We start from the raw sequence: 25,688 nt of genomic DNA on the forward strand, positions 1-25,688 counted from the left end.
ACCCTCTTTCTACTTCTTTCTCACTTCATTATACTCTTTTTTCTTTTCTTTAGTAAATTTCTCCAGAAGAAAAGGAGAACTGTTCACCCATTAAACTTGGAGGTTGAAGGAGACTCTGTAAATATATACGTGTTTCTTTCAGTCGTTTGGGAGAGAGATGGGTACTCTGACTGCTCCAGCTCTGCTTCCTTCAATGCTCAAGCCGTCTCTCTCTCACCAAAACAGTACTTATAGATCAGCAAGATTCAAGAAGAAAAATACCCAAGTTATTTTTCCTGTAATTTTCAACATTTCTCCTATCTTCTTTTTCTGTCTCTTTCCTTTTTTTTTTTTTTTTTTTTTTGTTTGTTTTGTTTTGTTTCCTCTTGTTGTATGAAATCAATGATTTGTATTGAGTGGATTAGGTGGCGAGATTATTTGGGCCGGCCATTTTTGAGGCTTCGAAGCTAAAGGTTTTATTTGTTGGAGTGGACGAGAAGAAACACCCAGGGAATCTGCCAAGAGCTTATACTCTTACGCACAGTGACATAACCGCTAAGCTTACCTTAGCTATCTCTCATACCATAAATAATTCTCAGGTAAATAAATCCTCTCAGATTTTCTCAAAAGGAAAACAGGGGATTCTTTAATTCAAGGGGAAACCATGTTTTGATTGCAGTTGCAGGGATGGTATAACAAGATTTACAGAGATGAAGTTGTAGCAGAGTGGAAGAAAGTGAGGGGAAATATGTCTTTACATGTTCATTGTCACATAAGTGGAGGCCATTTCTTGTTGGATCTCTGTGCTAGACTCAGATATTTCATCTTCTGCAAGGAACTTCCTGTTGTGAGTTTTTCTTTTTCCTCTATGGGTTTTTGTTGAAATAAATCATAATATGAAAATAAACTGGAAGGGTTTCTGAAATGGGAAAATGAATGATTAGGTACTGAAAGCTTTTATCCACGGAGATGGAAATTTATTCAGACAGTATCCAGAATTAGAGGAGGCACTGGTTTGGGTTTACTTCCATTCTAACATTCCAGAATTCAACAAGGTGGAGTGCTGGGGCCCAATTAAGGTGGCTGACGGGGTCCACCAGTGGCATAAGCAAGAAAGTCAAACAAGCAAGTTTGACCATCTTGTTCCAGAGCCTTGTAGAGAGCAATGCAACTGTTGCTTTCCACCCATGAGTTTGATTCCATGGCTAAAACATTCAGAAGAAAATGGATCCCCCGCTCGCCTTCCTTCCACCAACTTGGACAATCCTTAGCTACCCTTTTCTTTGCCAATCTCAACATGTGTACATACAAATTTATTTATAAATCTTTATTTTATACATTACGATTAAAAGATTATGTTATTATATACATATATATATATGTATATATACGTCTTATTATTTTTATAAAAAATAGGTTAAAAGTAGGCAATGTTTAGAATATGAGGAAATATTAATGATGCCATGCACTGCATCTTCGCATGTCTGCGTTTGAATGTAATAATTCCAAGACAACATGTAAAGGAAAATAGATAAGAGCAATTACGTGGAGAGAAAACTACTAATAATAAATAAAATATCATTTATAAAAATATAATTTTTGTTTGTATATGTTTATGTTTACGTTTATTAAACCAAACTTTGATTATTTGAAGTGGAAAATTAGGTTTCAACAATTCTCAGAATTTCCACCATTTTTTCGTGACTGTAAATTCAAGCATATTTTAATGTTAGGTCTGGTTTCAGCAGCATATTTATTAGGGGGGAAGAAAATTTCAATTTTCACATCTTCAGGTCTCATAACAATTTCCAATCATCATAACAAAATATTTGTACGATACCCTCCGACTGGCTTCAAGACAAATTTCGAACATCTAGTTTATTGATCATTTTCAGCATTTTTGTTTTTAATAATTAAAATAAATTTATGAATTGAAAAACCAAGAAATATTAAACACAAAATTGGAGAAAGGGATTTCAAAATGAGTTGTTTGAAAATTAGAATATAATAAATGGGAATTTATTTACAAAAAGGGGCAACCATCCCTCTCTCAAAACATACTCATCCCTTAAATATACAACCCAGGGGGAGCAGTTGATAACATCTCCCACTATACATCAACAAATCCAAAAGAATTTCCAAAACATCAATTTGCAAGAACCCAGGGATGAAGCATTACATTCTCTAATGTCTTTTAACTAAAACTAGCTAATTTTTTTGGATCCAAGAATGTTGGTGGAGGATACCAACACAGTGAAGCATTTAATCAATAAGAGTTAATAGATCGGATGGCATTTAATCAACTCAACTTTGTTGCACCTGCACATAAAGCTTTTCATTTTTAACCGATAAAAACTTTGCAGGGTCACCGGATTGTAGTTCTTCCAAAAGATAATGCTCCAATCTGACTGTCTGTGTTCTGCATCCAAAACATCCCCAATATATTAGTTGTACAGGAATAAACAAAATTAAAACAAAGAAGAGAACGTTTGAGGAGAGGTTTGTTTTTGTTTTTCTTTTTCCCCTTCAGGCAAATTACACTCTTTAAGTCTAATTCATTGTGATTGACTGTTCTCACTTTCAGTAACTTTGGTTGTTTGTGGGAGTAGCTTGATTTTTTTGTCTTCTAGATTAAATTATTAAGTTTTTGTTTTATTTTTAAAAAAATATTGCTGAAAATGAAAGTGAGAGCAGTCAAATGAAAAACCACAATTATTATAGGTGAAAACAGTCAAAGCAAAAAGAATTAAACTGAGCCTTTCAAAAAACATTTACTAGATTTGATACATGCCCTCCTTCATAGTTTAAATTACCAGCCAAATGAAGGCAAGGAAGAAACCTAAAATTATCTTAAAATGAAAAATAGTTGTATTTCTCTACCTTTATAAGAGGTTTTGGGTTGAAGTTGAACTATTCATACCCATGTCCCTAGCCATGTGTTCTTACTAGGAGATTAGTGTATATGTATTGCTTAACTAAATAAATGTGTGTTAAAGATATTTAACATCATTATATAACCCTCTAACTTGATTTCTTTTCCATTTTTTTAAATGATTGTTTGCTGAGTACTATATATGAGCTGAATTGTCAGTTGCCTAAACAAGGGATTTCCAAAGAGATAAAAACTTTGGAAATACACATAATTCAGTTCTAGTGAGAGACAGTTGAAGCGTATTCTTAGTTAATGCGGACAACTTCATATATGGTTAGAAAAAGAGCATTGGATTCTCTAAATATAACTTTGCCATCTAAAAAGTTATTTAGCTGAAATTTTGGAGAAGGAACAATAAATTCCAAAAACCTTGCCACTGGATTCTCTAAATATAGCTTTGCGATCAAAATTATCATTTACCTGAGACTTAGGAGAGGGGAAAACATTCCAAAATCTTAGTGTTTCATCTCCTGCTCCAGTGACAATGGTCTGTAACAAAAATAGTTCAATCACATGAGACCCCAGAGAACAAACAAACAAGATGTTGAGAAATAAAATGCAAGGCGGTCTGTATACTCTTTTCAGCAGCAACTACAAGCAATGACCAAAGAACTACCTGTCCGTCAGGTGAGATGGCAAGATAAAGCACTCGGTATGTATGACCTGTGAGAGTTGCCAACTGCACAAGCAGTCAAAACTAAGTTAGAACAGAAGGAAACTTCATAAAATGATTGCTGCATTATCACATGTTAAAAATCAATGTATATATATTTACCTTGGACATTGTAGGATATCTCCAAACTATTATCTGGTTTTGGGAGTATCCATGTGTACTGACAAGCTCATTAACATTCTTAGACCAAACAAGATTGCATACCTGCCATGTGCAAAGTGAATATTAGCACATGTTAATTGTTGTCATGACAAGGATATATATATAATATATTAAGTTTGTTTCTTAATGAATTACTTTTTTAATCTTCTTTTTTTTCCACCTTAGTTTGAATAGAATAATTTATAAGATCACCTGACTGCCAGTATCCATGCAGCTCAAGTGGGTGTTAGTGGTTGTATTCCAGAACCGTATACATCGATCAGCAGTACCACCTCCTGATGCAAGCAGTCCGTGAAGGTGGGGAGACCATGAAATCGCTTTAACAGCTGCTGTGTGCTCACAGTATTTTAAGACAGGTTGGGCGGAATGTTGATTCCAAACAAATAGCTGCAAACGGATGAAAAACAATCAGCCCATGAAGCAACAATTAAACTTACCAAGGAATAATCCATATAAAAACAAAGGTTGACTTTGATTCAAATTAAAATTTGATGGAATAGAAATGGTAATACAACAAAAATAAATAGAAATTTGAAAGAAAATAACATTATAGTTCTAAGTAAATTCTATATCCAATTCAAGTTTATGTTTTTCTGATTCATTCCTTAGCAAATAGAAACACAAATTCATGATTACAGAATAGAAGATATGAGTAATTTTAATTCCATTGTGCATGAAATATGTAAATTATAACCATATTTTACATATCAAACAATTAAAGTTTAGGAATTAAATGAGAATAAAATAGGATTGAACCAAACGCAAAAAAAACAGAAACACATACTCTGTTGTCGTTTCCTCCTGATGCCAACTCACGGTTGTCGTAGGACCACTTCAGCCCACAAACCTACATTACAGCCAATTATTTTTCAAGCTGAGAAAATATTCAATTAATATGAAGAAGATAGTTTCCTTATATAGTTTGTGAAATGGAAACTAATTTATGGGACCGAATTGTTTAAAACAGGAAACAATGCTTTTGAAATCAAAGAAGATTCCATTAAATGCGAAATAAATGTGCTGATTAACTAGGGTACATATTTCCAAATATTTTAGTTGTAAAAAACATTAAATGGAGCAGGAGTCTGACCTCTGACTTATGTCCAGAAAGTTTACTGACAAAATCTTCCTGAGCACGTATATCTCGTTGAAGAATACTCTTGTCTCGGCTACCGGAAGATAACAGGGACGAACTCCAGGCTAAGGCTCCCACACGTAATCGATGGCCCTCCATTGTTCTTACTCTCTTACAGCGAGATGCATCCCAAATCTGCATGGAAGCTCATTAGATGCTAAGCTATGCACTGCTTAGAAGCAAAACTACAACGCCAAACCTAATAATAAAATGAGATAGAAAGATCCTATAAAACAATTATACAAACATGAATTGTTTCTCTGATGCTCCAACAAAAGCAAGGAGGCCATGGAAATAAATAAGGAAACATTGCTCCGAAGAATATAGATAAGCATGGTTAAGATGCTTGTTTGAGTGAGGAATTCAAAAATCATCATTCTTATCCTATGGGATGTCCGATGAAGAATTCTCATGCCAATGAAAAGAAATTGAATCACAATACTGAATATTTATCAAAATATTATATTTCTCAATGCCAACACCATCCAAGCAGTGACCATCAGGAAAAAAGGCCTTCTGAACAACAGGCTAACGGATAGTCCATCTTTCTTTGAAAAAGGGGTAGTGTTTCGTACAAGCTTCACATAAAAGGTTCAGAAGAGGAAGACTTTCAATTAACTAGCTCCAATTCAATTACCAACGATCTGTAGGTAGGTGGTCTACACTCTAAGACACTTGATTGCTATCAGGAGCTTAAACAACTCTGATGCATTTTCCATATCAGACTCATCCAGTTAAAGACTATTTCTCCCAGAGACTTTCATCACCCATCTACCAATGGAGTTTACATCAAATTCGAACAGGCAGGTGATGTTAAATATTTAACGATGTTGCATTTATTAGAAACCATATCCTAGCACTCTACTTGAAATGAATTTTTCTTTCATGTCAGTAACCCTAAGAATGAATTAGGTTTATCTATCTCTTGCTAGTAGTGCATGGCAGCTGGCAAAGCTCTGAACAGACTTCGTATCCATGACGCCAATAAAGTAACTACTGAAAAACTCCTGGATTCATGCTACCTACCTACCCTAGTTTGCTGCACTTCTTTGATTACGTCATATACCATTTGTACGTGAATCAAGATGTTTGCAATTGCCAAACTTTTAATAACTATTGCATAAAGAATCAGTGCATACGAAGAATTTCAGATACTATTTTAGTTGAGAAATACGCTCTTCTTATTAGTTTCAAATTGGCACTGATTGGCATGTTTACTATAGTATGATATTTGAGTTATGAAGACAAACAAACACACAGATTGGCAAGAAAAAAAACAAGTTTCTAAGATTTACATAATATTTGCTTATCTAACCTGCAATTTCCCGTTACTAGTTCCCACAGCAAGATGTGTTCCGCGTTGAGCCCAGCCTACTGAGCAAACACTATCATCAATTCCCAGGTCACATAATTTGGTTACCTGCAAGTAGAACAAAGGATCATGTCAAAAATCCAAAATTTTACAGGCACCTAATCGGAGGAGCAGAATTATTTAAGTCCACTGGGAGAAACTGACCTTACTGCTACAAGCATTCCACAAATAAACGCAATTCCCCAATCCCACTGCCAACACATTATGTGAAGACCAATCGACAAGATTCAGATAAAAATCATCTTGCAAGGCAGGTGCATCCAGAACCTAATACAAATAGAAAAACCAGAATCACCATCAAAGGACAGATAATAAAACCCCTAAGACCCAAATCAAGGAATTGAACTAACGACCACCGCAGATTACATGAATTCAACTAAACAAACCGCAAACCAAGTAAACCCCAGTATTAACCACTGAAAAAAATTCCAATACTCTGTAAAAATCTATCCGAAATCTGCAAAACCCAAATCCCAAAATCACCAGAAAAACAAACCCCAAATAAGAAAAACACACCTTATAAGGCGACCGCGGCACCTTCCTCGGAGCCTTAACCGGGCTGTGGCTGATCCCAGGTGCCGCGTCATCAAATCCAAAAGGTGTAAGCGAGTGCATAGACTGTTTAGTCTCCGTCTTATACCTGAAAATATTCTGGTTCGAGAAGCCCAAGGGGTCTCTCTTCTCGGGAGTCTCCGGCCCGAAGAGAGCGGCCCTCAAAAGGCTGGAGTAGGTGGCGGACCCATCGTCCTTGCTCTCTTCCGAAGGCTTTGGGGGCGACGGAGCTAGATTGAATAGAGCAAAGTTGGAGCCGGATCTGCTGGGTATAAACCTATCGGAGTAAATTGGCCTGGATGGCGACTGTTGGTGATTGACGTTGATCATCCGGTTGATATGGGTTTGCAAAGACACAGATGGTCCAGACATTAGCGGTGGCAGATTTCGCTGCGGCGTCTTTGGAGCTGATTTGTTACTCATGGTGGAATCTTCCATGAGATTGGTCTCCCACATGCACCGAGAGAGAGAGAGAGAGGAGATGTGGGTGATGGGTGAGAGTATATAGTGTATATATGCGCTAAGCAATACTTGTAGAGAGCGATTTAACGATGACTGTTAAACTGTAGTTTTCCTATTTCTCTCCATTAATTTCCTATTTGGGTTTCTTCCCGGGAAATTTTAGTAACAGAAACGTCAACATACGTTAAGGAATTTTTGCGCGGAGGTAAAGGATTAGTCCCAGCTGAGTCTCGTGTGTACGTCTGCTTGTTGACTGGGCCTCGATTTCCTAATTCGATTTTGACTTGAAGAATTAAATGGGTCCTAATTCTAAACCCTTCATGAACAAATAATTTGATTAAAGGATTTGAAATAATTAAATTTAGGTTATATTTTAAGTTTAATTAAGTTTGTTAAGGAACTTAATTATGTTTAATTGGACTAAACCCTGAAAGTTTGATTAATGGTTAATCGAATTATTTTAGACTTAAATATATAATAGTTTAAATCGGTGTATACAGATTTAAATATATATTAAAGATAATATTTAATTTAAGACTTAAAATATTTATTATATACAATTAGATTATGAGGTATAATTTAAAATCCATAGAAAATGAATATTTTGGTAAATCACTAATGTCTTAGTCGATGATAAGGAGATAAAATCTCTTTCGAAACAGTTGATATTTATAGATTAAGATTTATGATATTTTTTCTTAAATAAATTTTTATTCATTCTAATTACACAAAGTTATCATAAACTTAATTAAATTAAATTTTTTTGATAAATTAATTAATTAATTATGAAATAGAAGATAAAATTAGCATGAATTTTTACATATTAATGAACCAAAGATGAAATAAAATAAGGGAAAATAGGGAGAGGGGGGAAAAATTCCCCCTTTAACCTATCTTAGTATGCCATTGTGGGGAGATTATTAATCCTTTTAACCTATCTTAGCATGCGATTATGGAAAGATTATGACTCGCCAAAACAATTAGCCCTTAAGCTAATTGCATGAAGCAATTTCTCACTTCTCCCTCATTTTAGTTTTGTTTAGGTTACTAAGATAAAAATCTAATTCACGCTTAATTCAAATATTAAAGTTTTGTATGGTCATGAAGATACTAAAATATGTAAGAAATAAAATTAATGTCTCCAATGAATGATCTCATTCATACGTAACTTCAGTGAGAGTAAATTATTTTTGATTTTTTTTTTTATAATACTTTATATATTTTCTTAATATGCAACACATGTATAATCAAAAGAATACCATTTCTTAACAAATATATACTAAATACAACCTCCTAAGAAAGCACACATGATGCATAATACACAACTTGAACTCATACCCTTGTAAAAGTACCTATCATTTACATAAAAAAAATTATTGTTTAAGGTATATAATTATGTAAGTTATTAAATATTTAGTGTCATAATAATATCAAATCTTTAAAAGATTAAAATACAAACATTTATTTTAAAAGAATAATGAAAAGATTTAAATATTAAAAAAGTTACCTAAAAATTCCCTTTAATAATATAAAATACTACATTATAAATGACAAACATATAGTGTTTTAATCATATGCTTCCATTATAATATGAAGATAGTGTAGGTTAAAAGATTACGATAAATGCACTCAAGCCTTCTACATGAATAGAAAAAGATGTCATTAAACCGCTAATTTACCCTAACCTATCCTACTTGGTGCATATGAAAACTCAGTAATTTATTAGTCACATAATGGATAAAGATAAAAAAGTCATAAACTTATTGATTATGTACTAAGCTCATCTTATCTCACTATACTATTTTTATATATGATTAGACATTTTCAACATATATAATTATTATATTTGTAATTTTATTATTATTTTTATGAGTTATAGTAGATGATTTATCTCTAATTAGTTTGAATATATTATTTATTATTGTATTTATAATATTATTTTATAAAGGCCCAGAACTTAAATAGAGTGAATTTATAAATTAAATGCATAAGTGAATAATAATGTTGGAATTTACATTCATTACATAGTAAACTAGAATGCTCAATAGGAGTACGAGAATATCTATTCTAAAAGATAAATGATAATTAAATAAAAAGCGAATAAAAAAGCATCATATGATAACCTTCACTAGCACTTGAAGGAAGTATGAGTGATGAACTACTCACAACCTTCTTGCTGATTGAGATCTAGATTTTAGTTTTCTTGATCTAAAATAGTTCATGAAAAAGTAAACTACACTAGTCCAGTAATAATATCACACTAATCACATATACGAAAAACAAAATGTTATTAAAAATAAGAAAATAACTAATGGAGCCATTGTTTTAAATAAATACATTTAACTTCAAAACTTTTTATTTGATACATACCATTACATTTTCTCCAAAATTAACCTATGAAGACAAATAACTAAATGACATTTTAATTTCATTCATAGGATCACAATTCTTTCCTTTTTTACCTGTTTATTGATACCCCTAGAGGTCCATAGGGATGTCCTCCTATGTGTGAACTAAATATCCAATTTTATCAATTAACTAGTTGTCTCCATACCCCCCTCCGGTAATGGGCGCTAAACATTCCATCATTGCAATATCCTGTCCGGTATGAGGATGAATCATATCTCCCAAACCCTTCTAGTATGAGATTTTTCAGTCATGTCTGACTAAGATAACGTTTAAGGTAGAGTTCCTTATGTACCGAGTCTGTTTGTCATTTCTTAGGATATCCAGTAAGTCTTTCACGTAAAGATCTCCATCAACAAAACAAACACCAAGCTCATACCAACATCTCATGTCATATTCACTGATAAATTTAAACGGCATTTAAGCAAGCGATTTAATTTATCATAACCAATAACCAAATAACCATATAAATAAATAAATCATGCAGGAAGGGACCAAATGAACCAGATAATCGAAAAAACTATAAAAACTATCAGGATAAACATGCACAGTATAATAGTAAATAATTTAGGTAATACAGAAAAATAAATAGGGAATACAGACGAGCTTAGGGCGAACATACACTGACCAGTTTTTTGGCTCTACTAGTGACTTGTAATATTTTTAAGATTTTTTTAATTTTTTTACAAAATAAATAATTATCGATTATTAATCCTCAATTTATCGTAACCAAGAATAGGGTGAGGGATCCTTAGTAGGATCAGTGTTTTGAAATCCTGAACTGTCCACTACACCTCCTAACAGATCCTGAGTTTCTTGAATTTTTTGTGTGAAAATTCAAAATACTCGTCATATACCTAAAAATACTCAAAAAATATAAAATCAGTGTTGAAACCCCTTTCCAGCCAATTTTAAGGCTCTAGCACGGCGATGCCGCCATGCTTCAGCGCCGGTTCCACCGTCCACGGCAGCGGTTCACCTCGACCTGGCCGATTTTAGTCGGTTTTACACGTACCTCTACAGAAAAAAACATTAGGGGGCCTTGGTTGGCCGAAAATCACAAAAACATTGAACCTACCGGCGAGGGGGTTTCTGAGTGCGACGACTCTGCTAGTTCTCCTTCGCAGCTAGGGTTTTCTCTTCGGCTAACCTGTACGGAAAAGAAAAGTGAATACAATGGTCAAAAAATTGCGTGAAACAGAAAACGAGAAGGGGCTTATTGGAGGGGGTTTTGGGTTTCAGTCGTAGTGGCTCCGTCTGGCTTTGCCCATAATTTTTAGCTCACTCACCATCCCTCTTGCTTTGATATGATCACAGGAAGGCTCAGAATCAAATTCTGAGTGGGTAGAAATTTTTTTTATATTCTTTTGCAGTCAGTAGAGGCTCCAGCGCTGCAGCGGTCAACGGTCAGTCTTCTTCTCCGGCGGCTGATCCTTCTTCTCCGGCGAGGGCAGGGCGGTTAGGGTTAGGGTTCCCCTATGATATGACTTTTTTATACCCATCTTGCATCGATCTGGATTGTCCATTAGTATCGACATGGAGTTAGGAGAGCTGTCTGATCGTTGCCTGTTTAGGCTGATTATGTAGATAAATTTGGACTGTTTATCGCGATTGATCTCATCTATCTGATCGCGCATAACAAGGGAACGAATCTGATTTGTTCACTCGCACATGATCGAACCTGCACCGTCGATTCACTAGGTACGCGGATCGCGCACATGGACTCCCGCGTGGCACTGACATTAGCGTGTTTTGCCATGCGGCGTGCTCCAGTTCGTCGGGACTGCTGACTGAGCTGTCTCATATGACTGATCTTTTTTTTTGCATTTTGACCCCATGTTTTTAATTTTTCTTCCAAAAACATTATCCAAACTCAAATTTTCATCCATTTTCTCTAAAATTACTTTCAATTATGCCCATAACCTATTTTTCTCAAATAATTTAATAAAATTAAGTTAAAAATAATTTTTTATTATTTTTATAATTATCAAAATTGATCTTGGGCAAGATTTCGAACCTGAGTATTACAATTCTTCCCTACTTAAGAAAAAATTTAGTCCTTCAAATTTATCACCATTTCATTTAGTCAAATAATTGGGGATACTAGACTCTTAAGTCTAATTCTAACTCCCATGTGGCCTCTTTCTGTGTGTGATTCTCCCAAAAGATCTTGACGAATGAAATTTCTCTATTGTGGAGTACTGTACTTTTTCAGTCTACAATGCCCACTAGTGCCTTATTATAGGATAGATCCTCCTAGAATGGAGGGGACTCGTGGGACAGGATGTATGAGGAGTCCAAATTATACTTGCGTAGCATGAAAACATAAAACACATTATAAACCTTAGACAACTCTGGAGGTAGTGTCAGTCTGTAGGGGGTCATATTAATTCTGTCTAAGATTTTAAATAGCCTAATGAATCAAGGATTTAATTTTTTTCTCTTGCCAAACCTACCAATTCCCTTGAATGGATGATCTTGAGAAACACTCGATTACTTTTCTCAAATTCTAAATCCCTCTTTTGGGTATCTACATAACTCTTATATCTGCTCTGAGTTGTTTGAATGTTATTCATGATCTTAACTATCTTGACTGTAGTCTCATCTACAAGATTTGAATCGAACAATTTTCTATTACTCACTTCTTTCCAATAAATTGGCAACTGCAAGGGTGGCCATACAATGCATCGTACGGGGTCATACCGATACTTACTTGGTAGCTGTTATTGTAGGCGAACTCTATCAAAGGTAGGTGATCATCTCATTGCCCCCCGAAGTCTAAAACACAAACTCAGAACATATCCTCCAATGTGTGGATCGTCCTCTCTAATTCTCTATCAGTTTGATGATGGAATGCGGTACTAAGGGACAACTTCGTTCTCATAGCTTGCTGAAAATTAGATCAAAATAGAGAAGTGAATCTGGGACTTTGTCGGATACTATTATCACTGGAACTCTATGTAACCTGATTATCTCTCGAATATACATTCTTACTAGTTTGTCCAAAGGGTCAGTCATCTTGATAGTCAAAAAGTGTGAGAACTCGGTGAACCGGTTGATAATTACCCAGATAGCATCATGTTCTGAGCATGCCTTAGGCAACCCTGTCACGAATTCCATTATGATATGTTCCCACTTTTATTTCAAAATCAGTAATGGTTGAAGTGACCTGTCTGGGCATTGATGCTCTACCTTAACCTGTTAACATACTAGACACTTGGAGACAAAGTCGACTATCTTTTTTTTCATCCCACTCTACCAAAACTGGGACCACATACTTTGATATATTTTAGTACTTCTGGGATGTATGATGAACTTTAAGCTATAAGCCTCTGTTATGATTTCTATTTTCAATTCACTATCACCTGAAACACACACTATATTCTGAAATCTGAACAATCTATCAACAGAGACTCAGAATTCTGCATTTACTTCCTATTCTGCATCCTTCCTAAGAGTTATTAGGGTGGAATCGGTGGATTGAGCTTCCATTATTCTTACGATCAAGGACTTGAAGACAGTTAAGTGGACCAAACATGCAACTCTCTTCAAGTCATGAAGTCGTATATATTGTGTAGCCCCTATGGCATTGGAATCAGAAATCATTAAGTAAGTGAACATACCTGCACTTTTTCTACTAAGCGCATCGGCTATCACATTGCCCTTAGCGGGTGATACAAAATATTATAATCGTAGTTCTTGAGGAGCTTTATCCAAAACCTCTTATGCATGTTGAGATCCTTCTGAGTGAATATATGCTTCAAGCTCTTATGATCAGTATAAATATCAAAAGTCTCCCCATATAAGTAGTAGCGCTAGGTTTTTAAGGCGTGGATAATGACGACAAGTTCTAAGTCGTGTGTGGGGTAATTATTCTCATAACTCTTCAACCGCCTAGACTCATAAATTATGACCTTCCTATACTGCATCAAAACACAACCCAACCTCAAGTAGGAGGCATCACTATACATTATATATCCACCTGTCCCACTCAATAAAGTCAGCATAGGTGCAGTAGTCAATCGCTTCTTGAGTTCCGTAAAGCTCATTTCACAATTCTTGTTCTATTCAAACTTGATGTTTTTCTTTGTGAGTTGGGTTAAAGGAGCGGTTAGGTTAGAAAATTCTTCCACAAACCTATGGTAATAACCTATAATTCTCATAAAGTTACAAATCTCATTGACTAATGTCAATTTCTCCCAAATAAGTATTGGCTCAACTTTTTCGGGATCCACTGATACTTCATCACTTGATATGATATGCCCTAGAAAGATAGTATACTCGAGCCAGAACCTACATTTACTCAATTTTGTATACAACTTTTTCTCCCTGAGAAACTGCAAAATCTAAGTCAGGTGGTGAGTGTGTTTTTCTTTACTCTTTGAATAGACCAAGATATCATCGATAAACACAATAATGAACTGATTCAGGAATTATCTAAAAATTATGTTCATCAAGTCCATAAAAATGTCTGGTGCACTTATTAGTACAAATGGCTGACTAGGAATTCATAGTATTCGTACTTGGTTCTGAAGGCTATCTTGGGAATGTCCTCTGCCCTGATTTTTACTTGATGGTAACTTAAACGCAAGTCTATTTTGAAGAAGACATGGGCACCCTGCAACTAGTCAAAAAGGTCATCAATCTTGGGGATGGGGTACTTGTTCTTCATTGTGATCTTATTTAATCCCCTATAGTCAATACATAATATTAACATCCTATCCCTTCATTACAAATATAACTCCAGCACCCCAAGGAAACACTATGTCGAATGAACATACTATTCTACATTCATTAATCTGTTTCTTCAGCTCTTCCATCTCAACATGACTCATGCAATAAGGGACAACCGAGATAGGTTAGGTGCCAGGCTGAAGATTTATAACGAACTCAACTTTTTTATGCACTGATAGTTTGGGTAGTTCATTAGAAAATACATCCGAAAAGTCTTAGACTATCGGAATCTCTTGAATGCAAATTTCTTTCTTAGGTTTGCCTAATATAGAGAAAACAACCGAGTTAAAGCACTATGTAATAAGAAAATTCCATTAATGGAATAAAATTTAAAATTTTTATTAATTTGTAAATGACTTGTCATTTGGAGGGTTGAATATAAGTTTTTTTATGGAAACAATCTATGGTGGTGTGATAGGCCCCTAACCAGTTTATTTCTAGAATTATATCGAAGTTTTCCGTGTCAATCTCTATTAGGTCCACACTTAATTTTATATCTGCTATGTCTATGATATAAGCTTTGTATATAATCTCCTCTAGTAATGTTCTACTATTAGTAGTAGACACAACCAACACAGAATCAAGTCTTTCAGGTAATATATTTTAGTTTGGTGTAAAAGCATGTGAGACAAATAAATGTGAAGCATCAGTATCAATCAAAACATGTGCAAGGTGATTACAGATAGTATACATACTCTATATCACGTCGAAATTTGCTTCAGCATCTTGCTAAGTAAGATTGTAAGCTCTATTTTTGATGAGAGGTTTGACCTGATTTTGATTTTACGAGTACTCTCTTGTGTAGTGTTGGACACTCCTACATATGCGGCATGTATTATTGAGATAATAGTAGGGTCGGTCCTCGTGATCCTTGCCACTGTGTTGATAAGTCCTATGCGTACTGTTATCGGACCCTGAGGAGGAGCTTGAGTCATTGTTCTAAGCTTCTTGCTCTACTGAACTAGTGCAGTGGGTGCTAGTCTGCGATGCGAGACCGGGTGTCCAGGATTCCCCACTGTTGGAGGAAAGATGTTGAGGTTTTTCTCCACTAGTTGTGCCTTAGCTAGAATAGTTGAGTAAATACTAAGCTCAAATACGTACTATCAAGGGAATACCAACCCAACTCTAGGAATCTTCAGGCATACTTCGACCCAGTCATATTACTCTAGACTAGGTGTGCAAACTCCATTTTCTTCAAATGCAGGAAGTGCTCTAAGAGGTATTCTGTATTGAAGGCCATCAGTAACTATTTTCAAGTGACTGGAACGGGCAGGATGGTCTGCTTGAGCTGTCACCAGCGACCTACCTCACCTATAAGCATGTAGGTGGCAAGTACGACCTTTTGTTCAGGAACCACCCCAAGAGTCAAGAAGGTCTTCTTTGTCACAGCTAACAAATACTTGACCTCTTCGAAAGAGGATACCCTTATAATAGTAGTTGAGTTTAGTCTTTTGTACCTTTCAATATAATTTGGGTCCATCATGGGTGGAACTAGGTCCCGTGGAAGAGAGACTGGATTATACTGGGGAGGGATCAGGTGACCCTGTGGTGGTGCCGGATAATACGGTGGAGGCACCAGATTGTACTATGACAGTGCCAAATGATGCAATGGGGGCATCAGATTGTATTATGGTGGTGCTGGATGATATAGTGGAGGATAAGAGTTATACCGGGGTGGCTCTGGATCTTCTCTCTGCAAGAGTGGCTCAAACTATGATGACAGGGGAGGGTCAGACTGCTCCCTTTTTTCTTCCCAGGCCTCTTGGGCAGAGATGAGTTTCTCCAGCATCTTAAAGAGTCGATTGACATCCTCTTGAAGCGAACCATTCTGGATTATTCGGTTTAGTGGGGGCCTTCCTCTTCTCATATTTGTATACCTGCATTTCATAAGGAAGAGTTGAACTAATGAAGCTATTACTTTAAGTAAATACATTTAACTTTAAAATTTTTTATTCGATACATACTGTTATATTTTTTCCAAAATTAACTTATAAAGACAAATAACTAAATGACATTTTAATTTCATTCATAGGATCAAAATTCTTCCTTTTTTTTACCTGCTTACAAGTTCCCCTGGGGGTTCATAGGACTGTCTCCCTATGTGTGAACTAAATGTCCAATTTATTAATTAACTGGTCGTCCCCATACCTCGTTCGGTAATAGGCACCAAATATTTCATTATCTCGATACTCCGTCCGGTATGAGGATTAACTATATCTCCCAAACTCTTTCGGTATGAGACTTTCTAATACTGTCCGACTGAGATAACATTCACGGTAGGATTTTCTATGTACCGGACCCGTCTACCCTTTTTCAGAATACCTAGTAAGCCTTGCACATAAAGATCTCCATCGATAAAACAAACACTAAGCGCATATCAATGTCTCATGTCATATTCATTGATCAATTTAAATGATATTTAAGTAAGCAATTTAATTTATCATAACTAATAACCGAGTAGCCAGATTAATAGATAAATCATGCAGGAAGGGACCAAATGTACTCGATATTTGAGAAGACTATAAAAACTATCAGTGTAAACATACACAGTATAATAGTAAGTAATTTAGACAGTACATAAAAATAAACAGGGAATACAGACAAGCTTAGGGCGAACATACACTGACCAGTTTTTCGGCTCCACTAGTGACTTATAATATTTTTATAATTTTTTTACAAAACACATAATTATCGATTATTAGTCCTCAATTTACCGTAATAAAAAATAGGATGAAGGATCCTTACCCTGATCGGTATTTCAAAATACCGAACTTTCCACTACGCCTCCTAACGGGTTTCGAATTTTCTAAATTTTTCTTACGAGAACTTAAAATACTCATCACATACCTAAAAATACTCAAAAAATCTAAAATTAGAGTTGAAAATCCTTTTAAGCCAATTTTAGGGTTCTGGCATGGTGGCAGTTCACTTCGACATGGTCAGTTTTGGTCGATTTTACACGTACCCCTGCAGAAAAACACATCAGGGGGCCTTGATTGGCCAAAAATAATAGAAAAATCAAACTTACCGGTGAGAGGGTCTCCAGGTACAGCGACTCTGCTAATTCTCATTCACGGCTAGGGTTTCTTCTTCGGTTAATCTGCACATAAAAAGACAGTGAATACAATGATCAAAAAATTGTGTGAAATGAAAAATGAAAAAGGGCTCTTTGAAGTGAGTTTTGGTTTCGGTGGCGGTGGCTCCACCAGGCTTTGTTCGTAATTTTTGGCTCACCCGTCGTCTTTCTTGCTTTGATATGGCCACAGGAAGGATCAAAATCAAATTTTAAGCGGGTAGGGAAAAAATTTACCTTTTTTTACTGTCGGCGGTGACTCTGGTGTCGCGACAGTCAGCGGTTAGACTTCTTCTCCAACGGCTGATCTTTCTTCTTCGGTGAGGGTAGGACGACTAGGGTTAGGGTTCTCTTACGACACGATATTTTTATACACATATCGCGTCGATCTAGGTCATCCATTCGCGTTGACGTGGAGTGAGGAGAGCTGTCAGATCATTACCTGTTTAGGCCGGTTATGTGGGTAAATCTAATCTGTTCATTGCGATTGATCTCGTACATCCGATCATACCTAAAGAAGGAACGAATCGGAGTTGTTCACATGTATGGGATCAAACCTGGGCCGTTGAATCACCGGGCACACAGATCGTCTCCATTGCGTCCTGCGTGGCACTGACGTCAACGTATTTTTTCACGCGGCGAGTTCCAGTTTATTGAGGCTGCTGACTGGGCTATCTTACGTGACCAATTTTTTTTTTTTTGTATTTTGACTATCTTTTTCTAATTTTTCTTTCAAAAATACCACCCGAAATCAAATATTTACATCGTTTTCTCAAAATTACTTTCAATTATTTCTCTAACTTATTTTTCTCAAATAATTTAATCAAATTAAATTAAAAATAATTTTTTTTTTGTTTTGGCGCGGGTATTACATATTTTGTATTTATTGTGGAGTTTAAGTATATTAGTGTAATATTCACTTAAAAGAAAAGAAATGTAAATAAAATTTGAAGTTGGGTATAAATGAAAGAAATTTTCAAAAATGGGGGCTTTTAATTAATTAGGGACTTAAATGAAAGTAGGTAAGAAAAAAAGGGATAAAAACATAAATAAGTAGAAGTGGAAGGGGGCAAAGGAAATAAAAAAATGGACAGTCCAGATTGGATCGCTTGAGGAGATCAGACGGCTGAGATTTAAAAGGGAAACGGATGATCCAGATCGAGTCATGAAGATCCAACGACTGAGGGAACAGGTATAAAGGGGGAAGAGATTAGGGTTTCCTTCATTTGGGAGAGAAGCCAAAAAAGAGAAAGGGAGAAAGAGAGAGAGTAGCGATCGAGGAGAGAAAGAGGAAGACAATCACGCAGGGAAGCTGAGAGAATGAGAAGAGAGAGGAAAGAAGACAGAGGTCGGAAAGAAAGAGGGGAAGGGAAAAATAAGGAATAGAAAGTGGGTGGCCGAGTTGAAAGAAGGGAAGCTGAGAACGGTCGTGCAAGGGGAGAGGAGAGATAGAGAGAATCGCAGAAGAAGAAGAAGAAGAAGAAGAAGAAAAGGAGCACCGCGTGATGGCAGAATCCAAAGCGAGCTTCACACAACATTGGTATCTAAAAAACTGGTTTGAAAAATCACATTCGAGTCTCAACTAAGCTAGGGAGCCGTGGGGTGATCGAGAGGAGGTGACTGGGAGCCAAGCCGAGGCCAAATCGCCCACGCCAAAAGCTGAAACCGTTACATTTTCGTGTTTCAATGGTGGTTGAGCGGCGATGGGGTGGGGCTAGTGTCGAGCTGGCCGTGTGTGCTTGGTCGGGCCACCCACCCATGTGGGAACCGAGGAGGTTTCCTCATAAATGGGGAAAGTCGACCCATTTGGGAAGCTAAATGGTCTTCATCGAGCATGGGAACCTAATCCACCATTTTGGGTTTTGATTCGCCATTCGGAAAGTTGAAAAAGTATTTCTCGAAAAATGAAAATCCGATTTACCGTTCGGAAAGATGAAAATTTTTCTCAAAAAACGTGAATCTGATTCGCCGAACGGGAAGCCGAAAGATTTTTCGGATACAGATTCTGATAATTTTGGATGTTCTGTTGGGTGGCTGTTAGAACCCATAATTTGATTAAATTAATTTTTAGTATTTCGAAGTATTTTAATCAATTATGTCGTGTGTACAGAAAAATTTAGACATTTAGGCAGATCCAGGAAGACACGTAGGAGGGTAAATATTTCTAAATCTCAAACGGGTTCGAATTAAAAAAAAAAGTGCATTTATTTTATTAAATTATGAATTTTGAAATTTGAACATACATTGATCTAAATTTTGATAAAAAATAGAATCCAAATTATGATCAGTAGACTTAAGCAATTGGAATCTTATGAGGAGACGAAACTATAAAACAGACCAATGGACTGAGAGTTATTTAGACTGAATTATTTGGACTGATGAAATTGAAAATTGAAATGGAAAATTTTTGATTAAAAAAAATTTAAAAAGAAAAAGAAATAAAATAAAAATGTAAAAATAGAAAGAAAAATAAATAATTGAGATTAAGAAATGATCATTTAAACAAACTAAAAATTTTAGAATGAGAGAGTAGGAATAAATAGGGTAGGGACCCTGAATACCTTATTGTTTAGTCTGAATCGAGGAGGAGAGTGTGTGTGTGTGGTTGAAGTTCAGCGGGCATGGTGAACCTGTATATGAATAGAGTTTGAAACCTAATTTAGACATGGATTGGTATTCATGTGAGTGTGGGCCACCTAGCAAATATACTTGCTGTGACCATTGTGTGATTTGTGTGTGCTATCCATGCGATAGAGGAATTTATTTCATCTTTTCTTGATGATGACATAAACGGCATCGCGCGATAAAACTATAGAAATGACCATTCGAGTGTATTTGTGATCTTTTGTGTTGTGTGATTATGTTTCGAGATTATGAACGATATTCGAGTGTATCTGTGATATTTTATGTGTGTGATTATATTTTGAAATGACAATTGGTATTCAAGTGCATTTATAACTTTCAAGAGTATGAGAATATACATTTGAAGTTTGTAGATGATATTCGAGAGAATTCATCAAATCGATTAGGAATATGTGAAATAATAAAAATAAGAACATGAATTTGCAGTGAAACATTTTTATTGTTTTTGTTTCTTACTATGTGTTTTGCATAAAATTTTATCTATGTTGAGAGAACGAGAATACTCATTGACTTTGTGAAGCTCATTAAATTTTACCCTGATATTTTTTAAAGAAGAATGAAGAGGTAGCACAGTTGCCAGACAAGTAGAACTTGTAAAAATGTTCTTATTTTTGTAAATTTTATGTATATTCGAAAAGTTTTATTTTGTTATGGTAGACTTAAATTCTGAACTCATATTTTGTATGTACAGTTACTATACATATCACATGTGACGCTAGGTTGCATTATGTTTTTTATCTATGCATGTATACATTTTATAGACCCACTGCATGAAAATGACATGAGCAGAAATTGCATCTCATATCGAGTACCGGGACGTGATAGTTAGAATATTATTTTAAATCATATTTTACTTGATTGATGTTTAAAAATTTCAAATTAAGCTTTAAATATTTATTTGAATAATTGTATAAAATTTTAATAATAAAATAATTAAATAGGGGGAATGGAGGACAAATAGGTGAAGAAACAAATGTGTAGGTGATGGATAAAAATACTTACATGTGGAGCAAGTAATGGGTCAAAAACTTTTTACCTGCCTCTATTGGTCGTGCCTACCCATAAATATTGTTATAATTGCATAAATAAGGTTTATCCAATGTAGGAAAACTTTATTTTTACGTATATAGAAATAATAAGTTTAATTTAACATGAGCATCTATTCAATCAATTATACTTATAAGATAAAATATTTCAAAAGTCATATGAAACGTGATTAACTCATATGTAGATAATAAATGAATAAAAGCATTTTGAGGGCACACCGACACCTCTTAGACTATATGGATCTTGATTTTATTAAAACTATTAAGGTCCATTTTCTATATTATAGGCAAGTAGAATTTAAATGAGATAGTGGGAGCTATGCATATATTAGAATAATTTACAAAGGTTGTTAACTTATATTTTTAGAAAAAATAAAATATCTTTATTTAGAAGTATAATCGAATAAAATAAGCTATACGGTCCTAATCGTCAGATTGAAAAAGAAATTCTAATTTAATAATTTCCTTTTCCTTTCTATTGTTAATAGTTTATGTTGTTTTTTAATATAAAAATATAGAAATAATATTTTTTAAAAAAACAAACAATAAATTTATTTAATAACAATAAGTTTTCATAATAAAGAAGGACAAGGTAAAATAATATGGTTAGGAAGTGTACAACTTACAACTAGCACAACACTACTTGGAATGTAATTAGTAATATTTTTTTAAATTAAAAGATTAAATAATATAATTAATTAGTCGTAATTGCTTTAATTGTGAGAGAATTTATTCGTCGCAGAATGTTCATTTCGTTTGTAATCAAAATAGTTTCGTATAGATTTAATACAACTTGATTTTTACTACTTAATCAATATGTTAATTAATTAAATTATCAATTTTACTGAATCAAGTATATGATCGGTTACTGCTATTGGTCCGTGAAACTAATAATAAGCTAAAATGAGCATAATTTTTTTTTTTAAAAAAAACTTTCACCTTTACATTTTAGACCTAATGAGCCTTTACACTGAAGCATCTTTGTGCATAATTGCCTTTGACCCACCGATGAAAAAAGAAATATATAAAGAAGAAAGTTATTCTGCGCATGTGTTACTTTCTTTTTGGAAAAAGAAAGAAAAGAAAATGAAATAGAAATCAGAAAAGCTAAGACTTGTTTCCATCGTGCTACAAATTCAATCGTCAACTTTATTTACTAGAAAATCATATCTGTTGGTCGTCAAGAACTTGGCATGTGGGTTGACCTGTCGGGAAATTCTTTTTCTTGTCATTTTCGTTTTGAATTTCAGAGTTTTCTGATCTCAACATTGAATTTCACAGTATGAGGCTTTAATGGAGATTAGACCTCGCTTACAAGGGAAGCGCTAAAGATTTTCTACAACTCAAAACAGTTTTTCAAAAGCTTAAATCCGTTAATACTCCAAAAAAATTTCTGACCCAGAGAAAAGGGAAAAGAAAACAGAGTTCCTCTGTTTCAAGATATGGAAACAATGACTATATGGTATGAATTTGAGTAGCTCAGAAAACAGAGTTTCCCCTGTTTCAGGATATGGAATCAGTGTTGGACTGGATCGATTTCTATCATTTAGAAAACCAATATTGCTAATATTACAAAAAGAATAGTTAACCATTAAAAGTGTAAAAAAAGAAGAGAAAATATGAATTCAAGAAGGATAACGTGAGTACTCTTGATGTTCAATGTTGGGTGTTGTTCTTGTACCAGATGCAGTAGGAACTCTGACATGGCCGACCATTGAAACCTGCAAAGCTTCCTCTTCATAAGCTCTTCTTTCCAACTCCACCATTCTTGCCTTCTTCTTCACCTTTACAAACATGGCAACCAAAAGCAAACCCAGAAGAAAGGCACCCAATGCAGATCCAATGGAGCTCCCCACTGCCACTTTCCACCGGCTAATCCTCCGCCGTTCCGGCAACATCGGCGGTGACTCAATAACCAAGCCGAAATGGCCATGTCTCGTCGCAACACAAACATATGGAGAAACCTGGTTTTTCATCGTCACTTTCCCATCATTTTCAAAACTCACACACAAAGGGTTTACACCAGGAGAAATCGGTATCTGGGTATGGTTCCTGAAATCTATAGTGATAGGGTTATTTCCAGCAAGAATACCGATTTCATAAGGGTTACTGAAATTCAAATCAGCAGCAGCATTATAAGCGAGAAGACCTAATACAGGAGAAACCAGTTGATAACCAGATAGATCGTAATTAGCGTAGTATATAGACGACCAGTTAGAACCCAAGTTTTGTCTAATCACCATAACTCGCTCTGCACATGGCTGCACGTTTACTCCAATACCCAGATGGAATTCCTTAACCTGAGCACCATATCTGCGAAGACTGCCGCATCTAAATCTCACTGTATCAACTTTAATGCCGGAGAAATTAGCCGGCAAATTCACGGTTTGCATCAATCCGGTCTTCAAGCGTTTGTCAAAGGACTTGAATGTGTAGTCTCTGATGAGAAGATCGAGAAGTCGGGAGGATTTGATCCCTTGAGCTTGGATTTCTACTGACGTCCACGAAAGAATTATGGTCAAAGTGAGAGACAAAAGCGTCCCCATATTTGGTTAGAAGTTTGATTTTCTGGCTTTGTATGGGAAGAAGAAAGGAAAGTTTTGTTCGCTGTGGATTTGACAGGGGAAATTATTAGAAAAAATGGCAAAGAGGAAAGTAGTACTGTTTGAGGAGATTTATAGAAGGAGAAGAGAAGAGAAGCTTTGGATTAAAGAGAAAGGAACTAAGTGAAAAGAGAAAAAAGAAACTTGATGTTTTGTTTATGGAGTATACGAAAGTGTTTTTTTTTTAGATAGTTATACCTTTTGTTTATGGTGGGTGGTAAACAATTTTTAAAGAGTTTGCTTAGTCTCTTTCTTTGTGGATAATTTAATATTCATCCTGCTAAAACAATAATTAATATCTAACTTAAAAATGTAATTACCGTTAAAATTAAATTTAATATTTCAATTCGGATCAGATTGTGAGTATTTTATAATTTTTATTAAAAAATTATATTACGATTGATTGGTACAATCAATCGTAATTTGAAAAATATATTGATTGGTAGAAGATTGACGAGAATGGTGTCAAGTATTATTTGGTAAAAATTAAGGAGAGAAAAAAAGGAAGAGGAGAAGAGAAGGTTGGGAGGAATGATTCGAAGGGTGGGGATGATGATGAAAAGGGGAAAGGGGAAAGAAGGGTGGCGTGCAGAGGGAATGAAATGAGAGCATTACTTCCTTTGGCCTCATATACTCTATTTCTGCTCATGGCATGTTCCCCACTTCCAACTACTGTGTGGGTCTCATGCCATATATATATATATATATATACACTTATATGAATTAATTATAACTTATCAATTTGTATTTTCAAGTGATACATTATCGATGACTCGAATATAAAACAATCAATGGTAAGATGATTTTTTAATAAAAATACAGGTGATACATAGTTCAATACTCAAATTTATTTCTATTATGAATCGGTCGACTCGTTTTAAATTTACAGTACTGAAAGTACTTTCTTTCACAATTTTTTTTTAGTAGCTATAGATCCAAATGAGTAAAAAGCTTAAAGTGCTAAATCAGAAGATGGGGTTGTCTTTTCCCAAACTTTTGATTGGGTATTTGCCAAAGAAAAAAAAATGGAGATGTGAATTCTTATGGTGGGTCTGGATGCTGCTGATAAGTGTCGTCTATGTATGTATATGAACAAGATAAAAATAAAAATAATAAATTACTAAATTAGTACGGTAAATTTTATATTTGTTATAATTTGATATTTAATATGTTTTATTATAATTTTATTTTAATATTTTTATTTATTTGAAACTTTCAATTTTATTTATTTATTTATTTAATTAAATTATTTATTTAATTTTTGAGAAATAATTTAATAATTTGTACTAAAAATAAAAATAAAGACTACACAGGTCATTTACAAAGTCTTGCAAGAATTGCATGGGATTTGAGAGGTAGTGATGGATGAAGAAAAAAAGAGTATTTATTATTTCAAATTTTTTTTTTGTTTTTAGTAACGTTAATTATTAATTAATTTAATTTTTTTAATTATAGTTAATGTTTACATATATTGCCTCGTTAATATATATTTTTTTAAGTAAAAGTGAATTTGTAATTTCCTCTAATTATGAAACCGCATTACATGAATTATTTGAGGATTTTTGAAGGGAAACATAAAAGAAGATAGATGTGAGAAATGTTGTATGTTGGAATTTGTATATGTTACATAGTAATTAAAAACTCTATATTGAATCTCGACAACATTAATGTAAAATCTATTTGTCTATACATAGAGTTAAAGAGATGCCCCTAACAAAAGGATATCCAAGAATGGGACAATAGATATATTTATATAATGGCATGTATGAAATGGATATATAGGATCTCATTTTGATATTATATCATGAGAAAATTCATCTTCAAAGAGAGAAGTGAAACATGTATATATAAACCGCTGAAATTTGAGGGGAGCAAAAGAAAAAAAAGAAAGAAAAAAGTGGAGGGATATTATGAAT

At 34.6% G+C, this 25,688-nt stretch overlaps 3 protein-coding genes across 3 annotated transcripts; 1 reads left to right on the forward strand and 2 right to left on the reverse strand.

Moving 5' to 3' along the window:
• The first annotated feature begins 22 nt into the window (after positions 1–22).
• On the forward strand, positions 23–1,507 carry LOC110817458 (protein STAY-GREEN homolog, chloroplastic-like). The gene is made up of 4 exons (XM_022046002.2): positions 23–277; positions 405–578; positions 659–826; positions 924–1,507. Exons 1-4 carry the CDS (start codon positions 158–160, stop codon positions 1,248–1,250), a joined length of 789 nt encoding a protein of 262 aa, XP_021901694.1. The 5' UTR covers positions 23–157; the 3' UTR covers positions 1,251–1,507.
• Positions 1,508–1,953: 446 nt separating this feature from the next.
• On the reverse strand, positions 1,954–7,401 carry LOC110817464 (protein FIZZY-RELATED 2-like). Its single transcript, XM_088217569.1, has 10 exons — positions 6,770–7,401; positions 6,398–6,520; positions 6,197–6,301; positions 4,837–5,016; positions 4,531–4,593; positions 3,939–4,133; positions 3,687–3,788; positions 3,528–3,590; positions 3,332–3,400; positions 1,954–2,398 (listed from the first exon to the last, which is right to left on the reverse strand). Exons 1-10 carry the CDS (start codon positions 7,259–7,261, stop codon positions 2,345–2,347), a joined length of 1,446 nt encoding a protein of 481 aa, XP_088073695.1. The 5' UTR covers positions 7,262–7,401; the 3' UTR covers positions 1,954–2,344.
• A 15,304-nt stretch (positions 7,402–22,705) lies between these two features.
• On the reverse strand, positions 22,706–23,933 carry LOC110817466 (uncharacterized). Its single transcript, XM_022046008.2, has one exon. It carries the CDS (start codon positions 23,713–23,715, stop codon positions 22,795–22,797), a length of 921 nt encoding a protein of 306 aa, XP_021901700.1. The 5' UTR covers positions 23,716–23,933; the 3' UTR covers positions 22,706–22,794.
• Positions 23,934–25,688: the final 1,755 nt, after the last annotated feature.

The sequence above is a fragment of the Carica papaya genome, chromosome 4 (assembly GCF_054855325.1).
Source record: "Carica papaya isolate Zhongbai chromosome 4, ASM5485532v1, whole genome shotgun sequence".
In the NCBI taxonomy this organism is placed as follows: Eukaryota; Viridiplantae; Streptophyta; class Magnoliopsida; order Brassicales; family Caricaceae; genus Carica; species Carica papaya.

Coding starts and splice junctions, on each gene's coding strand:
- LOC110817458 (XM_022046002.2), top strand. CDS start 158: ATGGGTACTCTGACTGCTCCAGCTCTGCTTCCTTCAATGCTCAAGCCG. Junction 278..404: donor ATACCCAAGTTATTTTTCCT/GTAATTTTCAAC, acceptor TGAGTGGATTAG/GTGGCGAGATTATTTGGGCC. Junction 827..923: donor TCTGCAAGGAACTTCCTGTT/GTGAGTTTTTCT, acceptor ATGAATGATTAG/GTACTGAAAGCTTTTATCCA.
- LOC110817466 (XM_022046008.2), bottom strand. CDS start 23,715: ATGGGGACGCTTTTGTCTCTCACTTTGACCATAATTCTTTCGTGGACG.
- LOC110817464 (XM_088217569.1), bottom strand. CDS start 7,261: ATGTGGGAGACCAATCTCATGGAAGATTCCACCATGAGTAACAAATCA. Junction 4,594..4,836: donor TTTCTGGACATAAGTCAGAG/GTCAGACTCCTG, acceptor GCTGTAATGTAG/GTTTGTGGGCTGAAGTGGTC. Junction 3,789..3,938: donor GCATGGATACTGGCAGTCAG/GTGATCTTATAA, acceptor TGCACATGGCAG/GTATGCAATCTTGTTTGGTC.